Source organism: Podarcis bocagei, assembly GCF_964188305.1.
Source record: "Podarcis bocagei genome assembly, chromosome: 3".
In the NCBI taxonomy this organism is placed as follows: Eukaryota; Metazoa; Chordata; class Lepidosauria; order Squamata; family Lacertidae; genus Podarcis; species Podarcis bocagei.
Window position 1 is genome coordinate 84,774,615 of NC_138127.1, and position 20,668 is coordinate 84,795,282.

At 41.2% G+C, this 20,668-nt stretch overlaps 1 protein-coding gene across 2 annotated transcripts in view; it reads left to right on the forward strand.

Moving 5' to 3' along the window:
- The window catches only part of LPGAT1 (lysophosphatidylglycerol acyltransferase 1), a 62,999-nt gene extending 50,604 nt beyond the window's left edge, over positions 1-12,395 (forward strand). For both annotated transcript variants that reach the window (XM_081186093.1, XM_081186092.1), the window contains 3 exons: positions 576-702; positions 6,135-6,241; positions 10,586-12,395. In XM_081186093.1, coding sequence (XP_081042219.1) covers positions 576-702; positions 6,135-6,241; positions 10,586-10,737 — 386 coding nt within the window. In that variant the 3' untranslated portion in view covers positions 10,738-12,395. The remainder of the gene's footprint in view (positions 1-575; positions 703-6,134; positions 6,242-10,585) is intronic.
- Positions 12,396-20,668: the final 8,273 nt, after the last annotated feature.

Below are 20,668 nucleotides of genomic sequence, written 5' to 3' on the forward strand. Positions count from 1 at the left end.
GATCCCCAGGGTCCCTTCCAACTCTATAATCCTATGATTCTATGTTGTTATTAAAACATCCTCACATTGTATATCTGAATAATCCTACTAATGTACATACAGCCATAGAAACATCAATGTATTTCAATAAGAAGTTCTTTAAAGCAAGCAGCAGTGCTAATAATACACCTTGAATTATTCCTTCCTAGGGCTATATGGAAGATACAAGGTAGACTTTTTTTTTGTGAGAACAGGGTGAGAGGGATTGGGGAGGGAGGGAGATGAAGTGGGGTCTTTGGATAACCAGAATTTAAATAATTGAAGTGTATGACGTCATGATCAAGGATAGCCATTTTTGTATATGATGATTTGGAATATAAGGGAGTTTTCTGCCAATTCTCTAATTTGAGAAGTAAGAGCTGAACATGTTCCTCCTGCTTTGGCATCGTGTAGTATGGTGGTATTTCATCAAATCATAGAATGCAGATCAAATGAGTTGGTGTGATGTACTGTATTAGAACAGAAATATGATACTAAGAATTGAAAATCATACTCTTTCTGTTTCCTTTCTTTTGTTCTATAATCCCCTTTCTTAGAAAGTAAATCAAAAGGTCTTCAGTGGGTGATAGATACAACCATTGCATATCCCAAAGCTGAACCCCTAGACATCCAGACCTGGATTCTTGGCTACAGGCGACCAACAATTACACATGTACATTACAGGTAGGACAAATATGTTTGTCTTCTGTTAATTTTAAATTGAGACCTGGAAAAAATACATTAGGTACTTGTATTTTGGAATATGACTGGCTTGAAATAAAATTTTCACATTGCTTTCTTCCTCAAAGCTCTTCATTTTTGGACAAGCAAATTATTTTCAATAAGGTAACTTGGGGGTGTATGTTTGTAGATAGAAGTTTCTGGGGAAAAGTGAGGTTTTTTACCTCCCAATAGCATAAGAAAGAATTCATCAATAGCATATGCAGAATTCATCATGCGAAAGGCTGGGCTGGATGAATCCCAAGCCGGAATTAAGATTGCCGGAAGAAATACCAACAACCTCAGATATGCAGATGACACAACCTTGATGGCAGAAAGTGAGGAGGAATTAAAGAACCTTTTAATGAGGGTGAAAGAGGAGAGCGCAAATATGGTCTGAAGCTCAACATCAAAAAAACGAAGATCATGGCCACTGGGCCCATCACCTCCTGGCAAATAGAAGGGGAAGAAATGGAGGCAGTGAGAGATTTTACTTTCTTGGGCTCCATGATCACTGCAGATGGTGACAGCAGTCACAAAATTAAAAGACACCTGCTCCTTGGGAGTAAGGCGATGGCAAACCTAGACAGCATCTTAAAAAGCAGAGACATCACCTTACCAACAAAGGTCCGTATAGTTAAAGCCATGGTTTTCCCAGTAGTGATTTATGGAAGTGAGAGCTGAACCCTAAAGAAGGCTGATCGCCGAAGAATTGATGCTTTTGAATTATGGTGCTGGAGGAGACTCTTGAGGGTCCCATGGACTGTAAGAAGATCCAACCTATCCATTCTTAAGGAAACCAGCCCTGAGTGCTCACTGGAAGGACAGATCCTGAAGCTGAGGCTCCAATACTTTGGCCACCTCATGAGAAGAGAAGACTCCCTGGAAAAGACCCTGATGTTGGGAAAGATGGAGGGCACAAGGAGAAGGGGACGACAGAGGACTAGATGGTTGGACAGCGTTCTGGAAGCTACAAACATGAGTCTGACCAAACTGCGGGAGGCAGTGGAAGACAGGGATGCCTGGCGTGCTCTGGTCCACGGGGTCACGAAGAGTCGGACACGACTAAACGACTAAACAACAACAAGCATAAGAAAGTCAGACTATAACAGCATACTCCTTGAATTAAAGCCAGTACTTCAGTTATGGTCAAATGTGTCTTTTGAAAACCAAAGCAAGGAAGTTGTTTCTCACTTGGCTAATAATTAGACATAGAGACCCTATCCATCCATCCATCCATGGCGATCTTACATTACATCATACAATGTGGCTCTTGCAAATGTGGCAAACATTTACTGGGTCTGCCCATGACATCTGTAATGAAGAATGCTGAATGCCAGGTCAGTCTGCAATAAACCATGCGGATCCATGCTTTGATCATGGATGAACAGGTGTATCACCAAGACCTGCTCATCAGGTGTGATGTCAGACATCAGTCATGCACATTTGCCAAAGAAGTCTGGTTAGTCTTGCGTTCACCTGCCATATGTCCACCATGAGTTTACATGTATTTGTCCTGCAAACAATAGTAGTGTTTACTACAAGACTCACTTTCAGTGTATCTACCCTGGATTTGCTACACACAGCATAAAGTGGTCCTCTGATAATGACACAAAGCAAGTTAATAGAGGCTTTGGGAAAAATACTGAATAGTGGGGGCCAATTAAATTTAGCTTTAATGCATAAAGCCTACAACTAACAGACCACTGAGTGCAGGCTAGAGAGTGGGGGTTGAGGCCACCTTTCCACAATGACCTATTACTAAGTCTGGCTGCTAAGTTGCTTCTCTGTTGAGTTGCCTGAAATAACTTGGGAGAAATATATTTGGAAGAGGCGAAGGGTCAGCATTTATGTTGTAATGTAATGTTGTTATGTAATGTTCTTTCTTTCTTGGGTCCAGTTTGGACGACCATTCCTGTCTGGTTTATGAATCCAGTAACAAGTGCTCCTCCCTTAACCCTTTGCTCCTTCCATCACACTCTGGCTTCGCCATGAAAGTCCTGACCTGCATTAAGCCAGATTCCCCCACTTTTTGTGTAATGCAAAACTCTGCTTTAGAACAACCCAAGATCTTCATGCTGAAGCTGGCACACAGCAGAAGGAGAGAAGGGTTTAAGGAGGTTATTATATTCGATACAAAAATAGTCAAGTGGGTTTATTATATTTATTTTAGAAATGCATGTTCCCCTTTTTCTTCAGTCCACTTACCATTCCAGAGTTCAGCTCTGTAGAAAATGTTCTGCATAATTTCAGCAGAAGCCAGCTGTGCACAGTTTCAGTTGCCTGTGATACTATCAAGGAACATTTTACCCTCCCATGTAACCCCTGGAGCAGTTTTGTACTTTATATGGTGACAATTGAAAGGCATGCAGCAGTTTTTAAACATTAAAAAGGTGAACCTTCCACTTGAAGCATTAAGGGAGAGAGCTAGTCAGGAATCTACTGGTATGCATGCAATTGTGAATCCAGGAGACCAGGATGACAAATCAGGGGGAAATGCTTGGGTGGAGAAGAACATTTGAACAGAGCTGAGACCTGGCACTTCATAATCCTATTCAGTCACCTCCCAGGTCTCCCTTGAGAATGTGTATTGTATAAAACATTGCACACACAGCTGCAGCCTGTTCCTGCAAATCTTTTCAGTGTTGTGAATTAGAGTTTAAATAGCACTCAGAAATCTGCTGAAGGTAATGAAAACATAACAGTGTAGGAAGGGCAAATGAAAGGTGGAATGGCAAACAGAATCCTATTATGAAATACTTTCTTTTTGGAGACTAAACTCAACTAGTCATTTCATGCCTTTAACTTGAAGGCCAGTGCACAGCAGTCTTACATAAGAGAAGCCAAAAGGCACTTACGTTAAAGAGCTCGCTAATGAGAGTGGAGAGCAGCTACTTTCTTGACCTTTCGATATCTTCAGGCTTGTTGAAGCTAAAACGTAATAGCAAGATCCTGGAGAAAAAGAGAGGCTGTGATGATGTGAATGGAAATTTATTGGTGAAATGAGTAAGATAAATATTTGGTGGTTGAAGTGAGCGTGAAATTTTCCACTCAGTAAATTAACTTTTTGTCATGGGGCAATGAAATGATGTTCCTCTAGCTAGCCATCCTATTATGATATGTATAATGAAGGCTTGAGGGGAGTGCAATTTGATCTTGTGTTTTGGAATATTTGGGGCATAGGGTTAAGTGCTATGGTGATGGCACTATAGGATGCTCTTCCTTTGAGGACTGACCCTTGCTGTTGTGGCATAAATGATGCTGTTCTGACATTAAGGAAAACTCCTGTTTGGTGCAGAATTGCCCCCCAAACGCTCTCATTTGCGGCAGGTAGCAGGGATATACGATGTTACGATATGAATGCAACGCAGCTGCAAACCAGCTCGATGTTTACATCACATGATGAGGCTAGCTGTGGGAAAGAATCTTCCCGGAAGTTCACAGGCTGGAAAAGTCTTTGTGAAGTGCGTAATATGAGACCTTCCTGTTGCGTATGTGAAGGAAGTCTTTGCCACTTGCTTGCTGAACACTGAACTGTTCGGACATGTTTTCTGTAGTGCTGCAAAGTCAGAAATAAACAAGATGTAAAGGACTTTCTGGCTATCTTCTTTCCCTGCTAGGGAAGCAAGGGGGAGAAGGGGGCGTGCATTTTCCACGCTGGGAAATGTCGCCTACTGAGATCTACCCTGGACTTGCGGGGATTGCAGCCAGGGAGGTCACCGGTAAACAAGCCGGGAGCCTGGGAGAGTTGCCAGTTTCTCCCAAGGAGGCTTGTTTTCCAAAATATAGGGCCATACTAGTTGTCCGTACTTTGCTTACTAGATTGAAATTCTGAATCCAGGGAACTAGAAGGAGTTCAGGAACAGAAGGCACTGCATATGTGCAGACATGTTTTATTTACATATGAATAGAATGATAAAGGTTGAAGATACAATGGGAACTGGCCTTGAGAAAGGAGCAGAGGAAAGTTGGAGAAGAAATGTGCCAGGAAAAAATATACTTGATGGACGCTCCTCATTGTGAAATATGAATCGGACTGGTTTGGTACAGGGAACCAATGTTTGAATATAAGAACTTTCAGAGTCTGCAGTTTGCAAAATAAAAATGGGTGCGTTGACAAGGAGAGCTTCCTTGGTGGCTGCAATGACTGCATCTTCCTTCCTAGGGAGAACTGTTTTGCCTCCTCTTTAATAGTCTTTTACCAACAGGTGAGGACTTTTTCTTTCTTTTTTTGCTTAGACAAGCCCTTGGATTGATTGCATTTGACTAATTAAGGTATAGGGACGCGGGTGGCGCTGTGGGTTAAACCACAGAGCCTAGGACTTGCCAATCAGAAGGTTGGCGGTTTGAATCCCCGCGACTGGGTGAGCTCCCGTTGCTCAGTCCCTGCTCCTGCCAACCTAGCAGTTCGAAAGCACGTCAAAGTGCAAGTAGATAAATAGGTACCGCTCCAGCGGGAAGGTAGACAGCATTTCCATGCGCTGCTCTGGTTCGCCAGAAGCAGCTTAGTCATGCTACATGACCCGAAAGCTGTACGCCGGCTCCCTCAGCCAATAAAGCGAGATGAGTGCCACAACCCCAGAGTCGGTCATGACTGGACCTAATGGTCAGGGGTCCCTTTACCTTTACCTTTAATTAAGGTATTTGAAAAGAAGTGTATCTGAAGAAGTGTGCATGCACACGAAAGCTTATACCTAGAACAAACTTAATTGGTCTCTAAGGTGCTTAATTGGTCTCTAGGGACGCGGGTGGTGCTGTGGGTAAAACCTCAGCGCCTAGGACTTGCCAATCGTCAGGACAGCGGTTTGAATCCCCGTGGCAGGGTGCGCTCCCGCTGCTCGGTCCCAGCGCCTGCCAACCTAGCAGTTCGAAAGAACCCCCGGTGCAAGTAGATAAATAGGGACCGCTTACTAGCGGGAAAGTAAACGGCGTTTCCGTGTGCTGCGCTGGCTCGCCAGATGCAGCTTGTCACGGTGGCCACGTGACCCGGAAGTGTCTTCGGACAGTGCTGGCCCCCGGCCTCTTAAGTGAGATGGGCGCACAACCCTAGAGTCGGACACGACTGGCCCGTACGGGCAGGGGTACCTTTACCTTTAAGGTGCTACTGGACAATTTATTTATTTTTTAATTTCGTCTGCGTCAGACCAACACAGCTACCTACCTGAATCTAAGGTATTTGACGTGTGTCCCTAAAGATTGTTGCAAGAGATGAGTCCAACAATTGGGTCACTTTTTAAAAAAGTGTAATGGGTTATGCAAACAGTTCTTCTGTGAATAGAATGAATAAATAGTGGAGAATATGCCAGGTCCTGTTCCAGAGTTCACCTGATTCACCTTACAAATGGGAAATTATTTCATATGTCTAGTGTACTGTTCTGTCTGTCTTTGAAATGCAGGATTTTTCCAATTAAAGAGGTACCTGTTGAGCCTGCAGCCCTCACCATTTGGTTATATCAACGGTTCATTGAAAAGGAGGATCTTTTGTCACACTTTTACAAAACAGGTAACACTTTCTTAAGATAAAAAGCAAGCATTTTTAATACTCAGCTCCTTTCAAGCATGTTTTCACTTAATGGTCAACTAATTAGAAGCCCAGGATTAAGCTGCCCACTATCATTAGAGATGTGAAGGTGGACATTTTCTCCCAATTTTTCTGTTGGTTTGTTTTCTTGTTCTACCTCCGCTCCCACCCCCAAAATGGAAAAATTGGGAAAGCCCTATGGTTTCTCCCAATTTTCCTGGGTTTTCCCCAAGCAACCCCATCTCTAGTTATCATCTCAGGTCTTGGGCATTGCATTTCTAACGTACCTGAATTTTGCAGAACTTTTTCTCTTTTTATATAATGTTGGCTTTATTATGTGCCTGTTAATAAATAAAATATATAGAAATGACTCTTTTAAAAAAGTATTGAACGTGCCACTTTCAGCCCAGTCCTTTACGTGTCTACTCAGAAGTAAGCCTCATTGAATTCAGTAGGGCTTTTATTGCAGCATGAATTTTAAGATTGCAGGCATGGGATCAGCCATGCGGGTAATGCAAAAGTTGGCGTTACATATTCTCTTACTGTCTTGCTGCACTTCGTGATGCTATTGCATACGAGTCTAGATACAGAGCGGCATGAGCCTTTGGGAAGGGCAACTGGAAAGTTCTCCTTCCACAGGAGCTGGAGGGAGTGTTCTGACATGTGAAGAGGGGAAAGCATAACTTGTAAACAGTGGTAATGCTGAAATGGAGGAAGATTCCCCAGTGAGCATTGAAGCATTTTAAAATGCACTTGTTATTTTAACTTTATATGCTGCTACCATGCTGCCCAAGGTAGTTATTAACAAATGTTTACAATCTCATTCTGTTTTCTTTTAAAAAAATAATATTTATTGCTTTTACAACAATTTAAACACTACAAAAAAAACAAAGAAAAAACAATACATTACAATACAAAGACCCTGCCTTACACTAAAACATTAAACTAACAAGACAAAACAAAAACAATTTAAAAACACATCAACAAAGAAAAGAAAAGGGGAAAAAAATAAAATTCAATGTCTTATCTTTCTTTCACATATTTCCACGACCTCCTCACACCTCCCTTTTTGTATTCCACTTCTATTAATTATTTCAGCAATTCCTTTCCATCTTCCCGTTTCCTATCCTATAATTATCTTAACACATTTCAACCTTATTTTTCTTTTAATACTCTATTAACCTATTTGTACTTAATTCCTTATAACCTTTCTACTAAAGCCATATCACTTCATTCCAACATTCTTCTAGCATTCCTTAATTTTACAATATTTCTGTAAATAGTCTTTAAACTTTTTCCAGTCTTCTTCCACTGACTCTTCTCCCTGGTCTCGGATTCTGCCAGTCATTTCTGCCAGTTCCATATAGTCCATCAACTTCATCTGCCATTCTTCCCTGGTGGGTGAATCTTGTGTCTTCCAATACTTCACGATGAGTATTCTTGCTGCTGTTGTTGCATACATAAAAAAAGTTCTATCCTTCTTTAGCACCAATTGGCCGACCATGCCCAGGAGAAAGGCCTCTGGTTTCTTAAGGAAGGTATATTTAAATACCTTTTTCATTTCATTATAAATCATCTCCCAGAATGTCTTAATCCTTGGGCACGTCCACCAAAGGTGAAAGAATGTACCTTCAGTCTCATTACATTTCCAACATTTATTATCGGGCAAATGGTAATTTTTTTCAAGCTTAACTGGTGTCATGTACCACCTATAAATCATTTTCATTAAATTTTCTCTTAGGGCATTACATGCTGTAAATTTCATACCTGTGGTCCATAACCGTTCCCAGTCAGCCATCATTATGTTATGTCCAACATCTTGTGCCCATGTAATCATAGCTGATTTCACCGTTTCATCCTGAGTGTTCCATTTCAACAGCAAGTTATACATTCTTGACAAATTCTTGGTTTTTGGATCTAACAATTCTGTTTCCAATTTTGATTTTTCCACCTGGAAACCAACTTTTTTGTCCAATTTGTATGCCTCCATTATTTGATAATAATGGAGCCAATCTCGCACTTTGTTTTTCAATTTTTCAAAGCTCTGCAATTTTATTCTATCTCCATCTTGCACCAGAATTTCCCAATATTTCGGCCATTTGGCCTCCATATTGAGTTTTTTCTGTGCCTTCGCTTCCATTGGTGACAACCATCTTGGGGTTTTCTTTTCTAACAAATCCTTATATCTTATCCAAACATTAAACAATGCTTTTCTAACAATATGATTTTTAGACACTTTATGTACTTTTACCTTATCGTACCACAAATATGCATGCCAACCAAATACATTGTTAAAAACCTTCTAAATCCAACACTTCAGTGTTTTCAAGAAGCAGCCATTCTCTCAGCCAGCAAAAAGCAGCTGATTCATAGTAAAGTTTAAGGTCTGGCAGGGCAAATCCACCTCTTTCTTTAGCATCAGTTAGTATCTTAAATTTTATTCGAGGCTTCTTGCCCTGCCAAACAAATCTAGAAATATCCTTCTGCCACTTCTTGAAACAATCCATCTTATCCAAAATTTGCAATGTTTGGAACAAAAATAACATCCTTGGCAGCACATTCATTTTTATCACAGCAATTCGGCCTAACAATGATAACTTCAAATTTGTCCATACTTCTAAATCCTTTTTCACTTCAATCCAACATTTTTCATAATTATCCTTAAATAAATTCACATTTTTAGCAGTCATGTTAACCCCTAAGTATTTCACTTTTTAAACCAATGTTAGTCCTGTCTCCTCCTGAAATTTCTCTCTCTCATTCATAGTTAAATTTTTCTCTAGAACCTTGGTTTTCATCTTATTCAACTTGAAACCTGCAACCTGTCCAAATTCTTGAATAGGTTCCAATACCCTTTTAGTACTAGGTTCTGGCTCCTGTAGAGTCAATACTAAATCATCAGCAAATGCTTTCAGTTTGTACTGTTTAGCTCCCACTTGTATACCTTTAACCTCTTGGTCCTTTCTAATCATGTTTAACAAAACCCCGAGGACCGATATAAAAAGCAATGGAGAAATTGGGCAACCTTGTTGTGTCCCTTTTTCAATCTTAAACTCTTCTGTCATCACATTGTTCACAATTAATTTTGCCTTTTGTTCTGAATAAATTGCACCTATACCATTTTCAAAACCTTGTCCTACTCCCATCCCCTGTAGATTCTTCTTCATAAAACTCCAAGAAATATTGTCAAAGGCTTTCTCTGCATCCACGAATATCAAGACTGCTTTAGTATTGATATTCATTCTGAAAGCCTAACCCAGGCTTCCTCAGACTCGGCCCTCCAGATGTTTTGAGACTACAATTCCCATCATCCCTGACGACAGGTCCTGCTAGCTAGGGATCATGGGAGTTGTAGGCCAAAAACATCTGGAAGGCCGAGTTTGAGGAAGCCTGGCCTAACCGATTGAGCCCTTTTTCTCTAGGAAGATCCAAGTAATCAGCCCCCCACCCTATGTACATTAGGGAAATTTGATACCGTCTGTAGTTGGAGGTTCTTTTACAAATAAATAGCTTAACCTGCCCTTTGGATCCTTTCCAACTCTACAGTTCTATGTTTCTAATTACTACATACGCCACACATTCAGTATATTAATGTGTATACAAATCTGCCAAGCCATTTTCATGCTGTCTCATTGCAGAAATGGCGCAGCCGTTGCTTCCTTAATTTCACTTGAAATTCAGGAAAATTAAGGAGGGCCTAAGAAGAACAGGGACGCGGGTGGCGCTGTGGGTTAAACCACAGAGCCTAGGGCTTGCCGACCAGAAGTTGGCGGTTCAAATCCCCACGACGGGGTGAGCTCCCGTTGCTCGGTCCCTGCTCCTGCCAACCTAGCAGTTCGAAAGCACATCAAAGTGCAAGTAGATAAATAGGAACCGCTCCGGCGGGAAGGTAAACAGCGTTTCTGTGCGTTGTTCTGGTTCGCCAGAAGCGGCTTAGTCCTGCTGGCCACATGACCCGGAAGCTGTACACCGGCTCCCTCGGCCAATAAAGCGAGATAAGTGCCGCAACCCCAGAGTCGGTCACGACTGGACCTAATGGTCAGGGGTCCCTTTACCTTTACATTAAGAAGCTAAACAAATCCAAAATCCTGTAGATCCAATTCTGCCTTTTCTCCTACTGCAAAGAAGAAGAAAACACACTAGCAAAACTTAATTATGTTATGAGAAGGATTTTTAAAGTCTGGCTTGTTGAGTAACCTGTATCTTGATGAATAAGGTGCTGTTCTACATCTGCATTGCACCGAGTTCTTGTTCTGTCCATGATGTGGCAACACTCTGAAAAGGCAGCTGGAATGTGCAACTAACAGACTGTTCCTTCTCTTCCAGGAGCGTTCCCCCCTTTGCAGGGACAGACAGAAATTGTTTCCCGGGAGATGACCCTTAGCAATTTGTGGCTAATACTCGTACAGTTGTTTGCGTTTTTGTCAGGTGGTATGTGGTACTGCATTCTTCAGTATTTTTATCAATGCCTATTTTAAAAGGTGAATGAATGGGACCTAAGAACAAGAGGAACTTGGTACTTTACAGAGTGCATCATGTTATGTTCAAATGTGAATATACCAGGATAAAGGAACATTACTGGATGGACTTTCTCCCCCTTCGGGAATTTTAAACTCCGCTAGGAGAGAGAATCAGTAACACAGCAACCTAATGATGTATTTTAAGAACTGTCCATATTTTTAAAGGGTGTGTCTTCCTCGCACATCCACGTCAGCAAATTCGGTGTTTGAACAGGAGATACAATTATACAACCACCACAGGTGAACATCTGCAGCAAGATTGCTTTCACCGCAGGTAGTATTCAGCATTGTAGTAAAAACTCGGAATCTTCAGCAACTTTCTCTCCAGTAGCCTGTACTGCAAGTCTTGTGGTAGAGATCCCTCATCTGCACAAGCTCAAGTTGTATTGTAATTAATCATGCTGGATCTGTTTAATGTACTCTGCAGACCTGGTCATGGTATTGTGACTGCCCCATGTTACCTGTTTAGTAGAGACCTCTCTCTCTTCTTCTTCTTCTGAAAAAGAATATCTCAGTGAGATCTTGTATGGGAAAGCTAGAAAAGGAAAAGCGCTCTGCAAAAGGCATTAACTGTGTCATGAAGTATTGAAGAAATTGTGCATACCTCATTGACCCATCTGTTCTTACCATGTTTTCTGTCTTCAAATCTCTTGAGAGCATCCTCTTGTAAAGGTACTTCACATATGGCGCATCACATAACCCGCTTCCCGTTTTGGTTTTACAATGCATTTTGTAAATTGGGATCTTCTCTTTCTTTCTTTCTTTCTTTCTTTCTTTCTTTTTTGCAAAACAATTTTGAAAATGCAATACAGTGATAGAAAAGAGCATAGCTTGAAAGGAATTTAGATGCTGTCCATGACAGATTGGATTCTTGATAGCTGTTAGCAGTTCAGAAAGGTCTGTGGATTGCCATCCCTGAAGTTTACCTGTTGCCACAGTCTAGCCCAGATGATATGGGTGGGAGTTGTTTTTAACCTTTATAGAGGCCTTTATTTCCATTTGACACAACAGTACCTGGAACATCCATGCGAGGGTTTATGCCAAGCACCACAATTCTTTTTCTTATAGGAAAAATAAATAAAAGGAAGTTAGCAGGGTCATGAAACAGTATATCTAGTCACTGGGTAAAACGTTTGCTTTACCATCCTGAACTAATGTAAAAATTCTCTGAACCATGAAGAGCGTTATGAAATCTGCCATCTTGCTGAAAAATGTCACTGTCATGGAAAGGGAATTTTAATTTAAGAGACAGACTGGCACTAAAGCAGGATTTCAGGTTATAATGTTACAGTTTTATAATGGTTTTGAAGGAAAGATATTTGTTACCTATCACTCTTGGAACGTTTGGCATCCTGTCTGTATCACTATATGAAGATATATTTAAAAAGAACCATTCCTAGGAAACAGTTCCTAATTTCCACATACAGACGTGCAAACGAAGCTTGAATGACAGAATGTTGTCTTTTTATGGACTGTAAGTTTTTCTAAGAGCCAAGCCAAGCCAACAGTAGTTGTCTGTGCTAAGTTTGAGGTATATATTATCCTGGTTTCCCCCCCAAAATCACATGAGAACCAATTTTGGTGAGTAGTATACAAAATAAAAATATAAAACCACAGCATCATCCTTTTTTTCTTTTGCTTTGAGTGGGGAAGAGGGGGAATGGGAAGAGATGAATTTCCCCTAGCTATGGGAATGAAATGTCACCTTACTGAATACAGGCGAATAGTGTTTTTAAATAATGAAATGCATTTTAGCATGGATGATGGCAACGTCCGCTATTCATTCTAGAAGATAACTCTGGTACATTTCACTGGAATGAGACCACCGCAGATACAAGGCAAAAAGTCAGTTTGCAGTTAAGACCTGCTTTTTGAACTTCATGCAAACTTAAGGATAAAACATAGAAATAAAATCCATTTTAAGTAAAGCACTTCTTGCAGAAGGAAGCCTTTGGGGGGGTGGGAGTGGCCAGAGTTCTTTGGTTTTTAATCCTCCTTGCCTTGTTGAGTTATAGCAAGCAGTTTGCTTCATTTGTTACGGAGTTCATTTCTGGTAATGATGTATGTAGCTTCAATCCTGAATGACAAACATCTTGAACTGGGATGCAAAGCAGCAGCTGCTGTTTTAGTGTATAATTTATTTGGACATGCGACCTATTTTAGGAAGGGCATGATTATACTGAAAATGAAGACTTGCATCCATGGGCATAGCCAGGATTGGGGGGGGGGGCGCAGGACTTTTGTTAGGGGAGTCAGAACCGACATGATTGGTCAGTTAAGTATTTCTATTGTTTTACTTGATGGGGGGCAGCTGCTCCCCCTGCCCCCTCTTGGCTATGCCCATGCTTGCATCTAAATGTAGGCAATGAAAACTAGGTATGCGTTGTGCTGCTTCATCAGACTTCCTGTTTGTTCTGCTATGGCTGCATTGAATTCAGCAGAACCAAATCCAGAGTACATTTGGGGAATACAGAAGAATGGAAAGTTAGTTAATAGAACATTTTTTAAATGTGTGTGTGTGTATACATGAAATGCTGTATATATGCAGTAGGTTGGTCCAGTCTGTTTTTGAGTACAGTAGTTCAGTTGAAAACACCCTGTGTTCATGGTGGCTTGAGCCTTCCATTTAATACAGCATTTCATAGTGAGTGAGGCTTCAACATCGGCATCTGGTTGGCCACTCTGAGAAGAGGATGCTGCCATTGGCCTCTTCCAGCAGGCTCTTTTGTTCTCATGAGTGGACATTGTCCTGGGTTGTCTGCCTCTTACAAAGAGGAGACGGGGGATTCATTGCCTCTTGGAATATAATGAACTTCCTCAACATCTTTTGCATCACCTAATCCCACATAAGACAGTATCTTGCAATTCTGTATCCAAATTGTAGAGTTGGAAGGGACTCCGGGGGTCATCAGTTCCAACCCCCTGCAATGCAGGAATTTCAACTAGATCACACTACCGATGACCATCCAACCTCTGCTTAAAAACCTCCAGTGAAGTCCACCAACTTCCAAAGGAGTCCATTCTACTGTTAAACAGCTTTTACCATCAGAAAGTTCTTAATAATAATAATAAATAATAATAATTTTGTTATTCAAGTCCCACCCATCTGTGTTGCCCCAGCCACTCTGGGTGGCTTCCAACACATATAAAGTTACAGATAGGTAGCCGTGTTGGTCTGCCATAGTCAAAATAAAAAAATTCCTTCCAGTAGCACCTTAAAGACCAACTAAGTTAGTTCTTGGTATGAGCTTTCGTGTGCATGCACACGAAAGCTCATACCAAGAACTTACTTAGTTGGTCTTTAAGGTGCTACTGGAAGGAATTTTTTTATTTTAACACATATAAAAACATAATAAAACATCGGGCATGTTTAGTCGGAATCTCCTTTCTTGTAACTTGAATCCATTGGTTTGAGTCATCTAGATGAGCACCTCACAGTTCCATCTTTGCAGCAGTCCATTATAATTCATGTTCCTCTTATGTATGCATACAGTGAAAGAGTTGCATTTATATAATGGTATCAGAATAGCTGAAGATTGGGAAGGGACCACTAATTTGCGTTGAACTACTTCAATAGGCACCCTTGCTTTCTCTCTGAAAAACATAGTGTAGAGCCAGCTCATCCCATGCTGAAGCTTACCATACTTGTATGCCATCATACGGGCATTAGCAGCCATGGGACATACCTTGGTGTATTGGGGTCATCATGCAAAACTCACCTGGCAATTGAGACATTGTGACACACTAACACACACACACACGTGCATTTTTCAGCAGCGTGACTGGAGGATGTAATGTTAGAATTGACTCTGAACAATGATTATTTTAATATTATTTATTAAATTTGCATACTGCCCTTCATCCGTAGAATTGCAACATAAAGAACACAAAGTACATGATAAAAATAAGAACAAAAACAACCGCTTAATCCCTCCCTCCCACAGCACACTTAAAAGGGCATCAGATGTTAGTTGGCCAAAGGCCTGGTTAAAGAGGAACACTTTCATCTGGCGCCAAAAGGTGTATAATGAAGGCACCAGCCGAAGCTCCCTGGGGAGAGCATTCCACGATAATGAGGGCTTCTTTGGCAAAGCCTGAATGGTGGATGGCAAACACCCACTCACAAAGCTTGTTTTACTATGGCCTGCATATTTATTTTCTATCCAGAATAGTGTGTGTAGAATAATATGCCCAGCGGAACATTGTTTTAACAAATCAAACGGTTTTACATGAGACAGTTCCATTTAAGCATTATGGAACAGTAGGAAACACAAGGGTAAAAATTACGATGCTTTCTCAGGTTTGGTGTGGGTGTTGGAGATTCAGCTGAACCTATTCTTAGTCTTGCAAATTTGCATCAGTATGTTAACTAGGTAGTGTAAAACATCAACTGAAGAAGATAGTAAACGTTTTGAAGGCTAACCATTTATTAACAAGAAACCATCACGGCCTTAACCGCTTTAAAGTGATGTGTGCCATTCACACAGATCCCTTCCATTGATAGTCACTGTTCTGCAAGCTTTCTTAACGTCTACGCATTATTGCTGTTTTTAGCAAGAACTTAAGTTACAATTGTAAACCTTACTTTAAAGATCCAAAGGTTTTGTGGTGTTCAGGAAGCAAGACCACACTCCTTTGAAATCCAGCCAAAATATGAGGGATGTCAGGTCTGGTCTGCAAACGTGTGTTTTTGTGACTTTGTTTGTTCAGCATATGACTCACAACTGAATGTGCGAACTGCTTTTATGGAAAAGCATTGCATTGCGAAGTAATGGCTCATTGAGAGATAGAGCATGAGTCTGTGAACTGGGCCAGTCTAATACAATTATGCAAACCATGCCTAACCTACCAACATCTCCACAGCTTCTTTTCATTTTAATGGAGACCCCCTTATTATATCCTAACGTTGCAGCACTTGGTGTTTTGTGCCCCAAAGCTGCCTTCCGTCCTCTTGACTGTTCAGTGCAGAGCATTGTCCCATCTGTCCGTAGAAAACAAGGATACCAAACAGCTGTGTGGGGCAGCAGTTAAGGCTTTGAGAATTTCCTCTAGACAAAATGTAACATGCACTTGGGACCAAAGTTAATGAATTTCTTTCTGGACTTCTCAGCGTACAGGTTGGTATGAAGGAATGGCACTGACCCTTGGCCTTTGGCCGTGGATTTCTGTTTCTCCCCAAAACAAACACAATGAAGCTTACAGCTGAAGCTACCATACTGGCGAGAGGTGGCGGGGGGAGGGGAGCCACATGAAAATGTACGTATGAAATACCATGTTTTGCAGAGTTACATGCTTGGTTTTGTAAGGAGGAAGATTAAACTGCAAGGTCATCACAATTAGTTGTGAATTGCTTTTGTTACCCTTGTACAAAACTTGTAGGTTGTCCTGTTGTATACCTGTCTGCGAAAATTCCTTAAACATATGGTGGCTTTGAGAAAGTCTATGCATTTTATTGTTATACTTCTTAAATGTCCAGTACAACCTTGCATTGAATTTCCTCCTTGATGATGATGAAGATGATGGGGTTTGGGATGCCATATTCTTTAGTTTGGTCTTTCGTCCCCTCTATTGTGTATCTGTTTTTCTTCCCCTTTTATTTTATGCCATATGTGATTGGAATGATTACAGGCACCATGGTGTAAGTCTGTTAAAGGACTGGTCACATTTGGATTTTGTGCTTCGAGTTGATTTTTCTTTATCAAAATAAATAACCAATCAACATTCTTCTTTTTTATACTTCTGCAGATACCAAAAATGCTTTCCTCTTCGCAGGCAAATATATGGCATTATTGGGTTTGGAGTTTCTGTTTTCCATGTTACAGTTGTTAATAGACAAGAAAGGGAAATAATGTGCCGGGTTCATTTTGTTTCCCATAAAACATTGAATCGGTTGTGTTAATTGTTCTTGCTGCAAGTTTGTATGCGTGTTAGCTAAATATATGGTTTGTTAATTCTGCTTCCAGCTGGAATAGTTCTATTTATAGCTCTCAGGAATAGCATAGAGACTTGTCTTTTTTCTGCAAGAAGGGACTGGGTTGTTACCTGCCATTTTAACTCAGTCACGGTAATAACTGCATAAATATTTGCAGAGATCTAGCTACCAATATAAAGGTATGAACATTTCAGAGTTGCTTAAGGGAAAGAAGGAGGCTGCTGCCATAATGTATCTTTGTTTGTTTGTTTGTTTGAAATGTATGCAACCACTTTAAAGAACGTTTAGCTTAAAATAAGCAATACAGGGTGCCATGGTGCCATAGACTTACTGTCCTGTGATCCAGCGCTCTAGTAACACTAAGGCCTGGTTCAGGTTAAAAGCAACCCCACAGGGAGAAGGTGTGGCTTTGTAAGCTGGCAGAACTACTGTATAGACACTAATTTGCAAGCGCAAATGGGGGTTGCCTCTCTAGCCGTGATTGTGCAATGACACAACCCTTTTTGTGAGTTGCCACTGTAGCTCAGATTTGCGCGTGGCTGGGTAGGGCGTACTATAAAAACACCATTCGAGGTTGAGTCCTACGCAAACCTGGTGGAAGCCCTGGTTGTTTGCACGGAGGCGCCATTAGTCTGAACCCTTAGTCAAGCGGTGTCAATGTTTTAAGCAAAGTGGCCGTAATAGGAAAGTAGAAACAAATGGAACTCTTAGGAGCAAGCCGAAGCACATTGCTCAGTCCAAAGAACTGTGCATTGTGGTTACTGTCTACCTCTTTGTTTCACCTCTGGATTTTGTTTGGGTTTGGATTTGTGTTCTTTGTGCTGATGATGAAAGTGTTATTTTTTAAAATCAAAATCAAAACGAGGGTAGGGGGAATGAAGTTTAAAGCACTACAAGATCCGGTGCTGACCGGCTCTGTTCTGCACGTCCTTGACAAAAGCCATTGTTTTTAATTCCTAATATAAATAATGTTTGTAAAGTTCCTTCCTGCTAGGGGGAAAATATGTATTTTTAAAAGGGGGGAAATCTGTCTTTTGGCTATAAGAATGTCAGCTGTATGAGCAGGTGTGATCATATCATAACATGCTGATTGGATATAAATCAATAAAGTTTATACCTCTCCGGACTCTTTGTGCTTGGTCTTTTGGGTAATCTATTAGCATGCTCTGTGTATTCCCCAGCTCCAACATGTGGGCAGAGAGAATGTGATGCACTGATTCTGGTCATGTGAATTATGTAATGTACCTTGACCAGAAACTAACACAAATTTGTTGGCTTGAGTACCAGAATGGCATTGGAAAAATAGCAAAGACCACAGTGGAAATGAGGTTAGAGGTTGCAAAGGAGTATGTTGGAAAGCATTTGCCAGAGTTTACAAGCCAGTCTAGATCTAAGTACAGTGGTACCTTGGTTCTCAAACTTAATCCGTTCTGGAAGTCCATTCCAAAACCAAAGCGTTCCAAAACCAAGGCACACTTTCCCATAGAAAGTAATGCAAAATGGATTAATCCATTCCAGACTTTTAAAAGCAACCTCTAAAAAAGCAATTTAACGTGAATTTTACTAGCTAACAAGACCATTGATCCATAAAATGAAAGCAATAAACAATGTACTGCAGTCACACAATCAATAGCTGAACTGGGTTTTACACAGTCACCAAAAAACCCCCCCACAAAAACGCAAAATAAATAGCAAAAACAGACCTAAGCATAACACTCAAAACGGAGCACGTTCAGCTTCCGAAAAAAGTCTGCAAACCGGAACACTTACTTCCAGGTTTGCAGTGTTTGTGTTCCAAGTTGTTCGAGTACCAAGGCATTTGAGAAGCAAGGTACCACTGTACAACAGAAATGGAATGAGCTACCAGGAGGGGCATTCACTTTCGTTTTTACACCACTGCTGAAGGTTTTGCTGGGTGTGTCTGCTCAAACATGTTTGTAGATGATCAGTGTTCTAAAATAACAGGTTCAGGAAGGGGACAGGGAAACTCCCCTTCTGATCACTGTCACTCCTCATGGACTAGAAAAAACTCACTCGTGAGTTACCATAATACCAAAACAGCAACAATAGGTCAAAATGGCAATGCTGCTTAATTTCCTGTTTCCCTTTTACTGCCACCCATTTTTTGAGAGACCAGGTCTGCAACCCCTGAATAGCTGGTCTACTGTAGATGCAATGCAATTCTAAGTGCATAGATGTGCCAAACAAAACAAAAGAGGGGGGGGCATATTTATATCTTGACAGTCTGATAAATTTGTTGTGTTCCTTTGTAGCCAGTTGTATCCTTGAGCCATTCCCTCAAAGCTCTGCAAATAGGTGTCCTGGTTGTAACAGAGCAAGGGGGATTCTGCACTGTTGTTATTTTTGGGTGAGATTCATTCACAGCACCGACAAAATCAGGATGCGCAATTAAAGCTGTTTTGGCACATTTGCACAACAAACTTGCTCCCCCCCCCAAAAAAATCAGACACTTTGGAATTAGGAAAGCAATGGGGCATTGCATCTGGAATGTGTGGGATAACACTTACTGGACAGAAGAAGAGTTTATCACTGCCCTAAGGAGTCTCAAAAGAGACGCGGGTGGCGCTGTGGGTTAAACCACAGAGCCTAGGACTTGCCAGTCAGAAGGTCGGCAGTTCGAATCCCCACGACGGGGTGAGCTCCCGTTGCTCGGTCCCTGCTCCTGCCAACCTAGCAGCTTGAAACCACGTCAAAGTGCAAGTAGATAAATAGGTACCGCTCCGGCGGGAAGGTAAATGGCGTTTCCGTACGCTGCTCTGGTTCGCCAGAAGCGGCTTAGTCATGCTGGCCACATGACCCGGAAGCTGTATGCCGGCTCCCTCGGCCAATAAAGCGAGATGAGCACTGCAACCCCAGAGTCGGTCATGACTGGACCTAATGGTCAGGGGTCCCTTTAACTTTACCTAAGGAGTCTCAAAGCGGCTAACAATCTCCTTTCCCTTCCTCCCCCACAACAAACACTCTGTGAGGTGAGTGGGGCTGAGAGACTTCAAATAAGTGTGACTAGCCCAAGGTCACCCAGCAGCTGCAAGTGGAGAAGGGAAGCGAACCCGGTTCACCAGATTACGAGTCCAGTGCTCTTAACCACTACACCACACTGGCTCTTAGAACATCATATAATCTCCCCGCCAGCTAATCCAAAGGCATGCTTAATAAATATCAGGTGCTGCTGAACCTCCCTACAAAGTTTGTGTAAACATGTCAGGATTAATGCTCAATAAACTGTATGGAAATGACCAATGTGTCTATTTTGGAGTGGGGCTTCTGGGTGTTATTACCCTCAACAAGAGAGGGTGAGATTCTTATTTAATGAATGATGGCGGCATCCAGTGCAAGGTAGAAGAATACATGGAGAATAAGTGGTTGAAATGTTAAATATTTTAAAGCATTAAGTCTTTTAGCTCAGCCTTTTTGATGTGATAGGAAGGACAAACCTAATGCAAAACTTGAGTGTTCGTTAAAGGTACATGCAGCAAAGTCAGGAGACCAGGGGGAATAATTAACGCTGACTTAAGAACACAGTCACATGCTTCTTGCTGTTTATGCAAATATGCATTTAAGGAGTTTAGGTAGCACATTCATCTATTTTTATCACCTATGCTTTATTCAGAAGTTAAATGTAAAGCTGCAAACAATAAAGAAGCTCATTTTCAATTAGGCTGCATGTGGTTTCAGAAACGAGATATACAGGTATGTATCATGTGAAAATGCCATACAATACTGTTGTTGTTTAGTCGTTTAGTCGTATCCGACTCTTCGTGACCTCATGGACCAGAGCACGCCAGGCACTTCTGTCTTCCACTGCCTCCCGCAGTTTGGTCATACAATACTATCAAGTGCCAATTCCAAGACTCAAATTGAGGGTTACTTTCTTTCTTTCTTTTTAGAATTTATTTTTGTAAACTGTGTAACATTTATCTTTAAAACATAAAAATC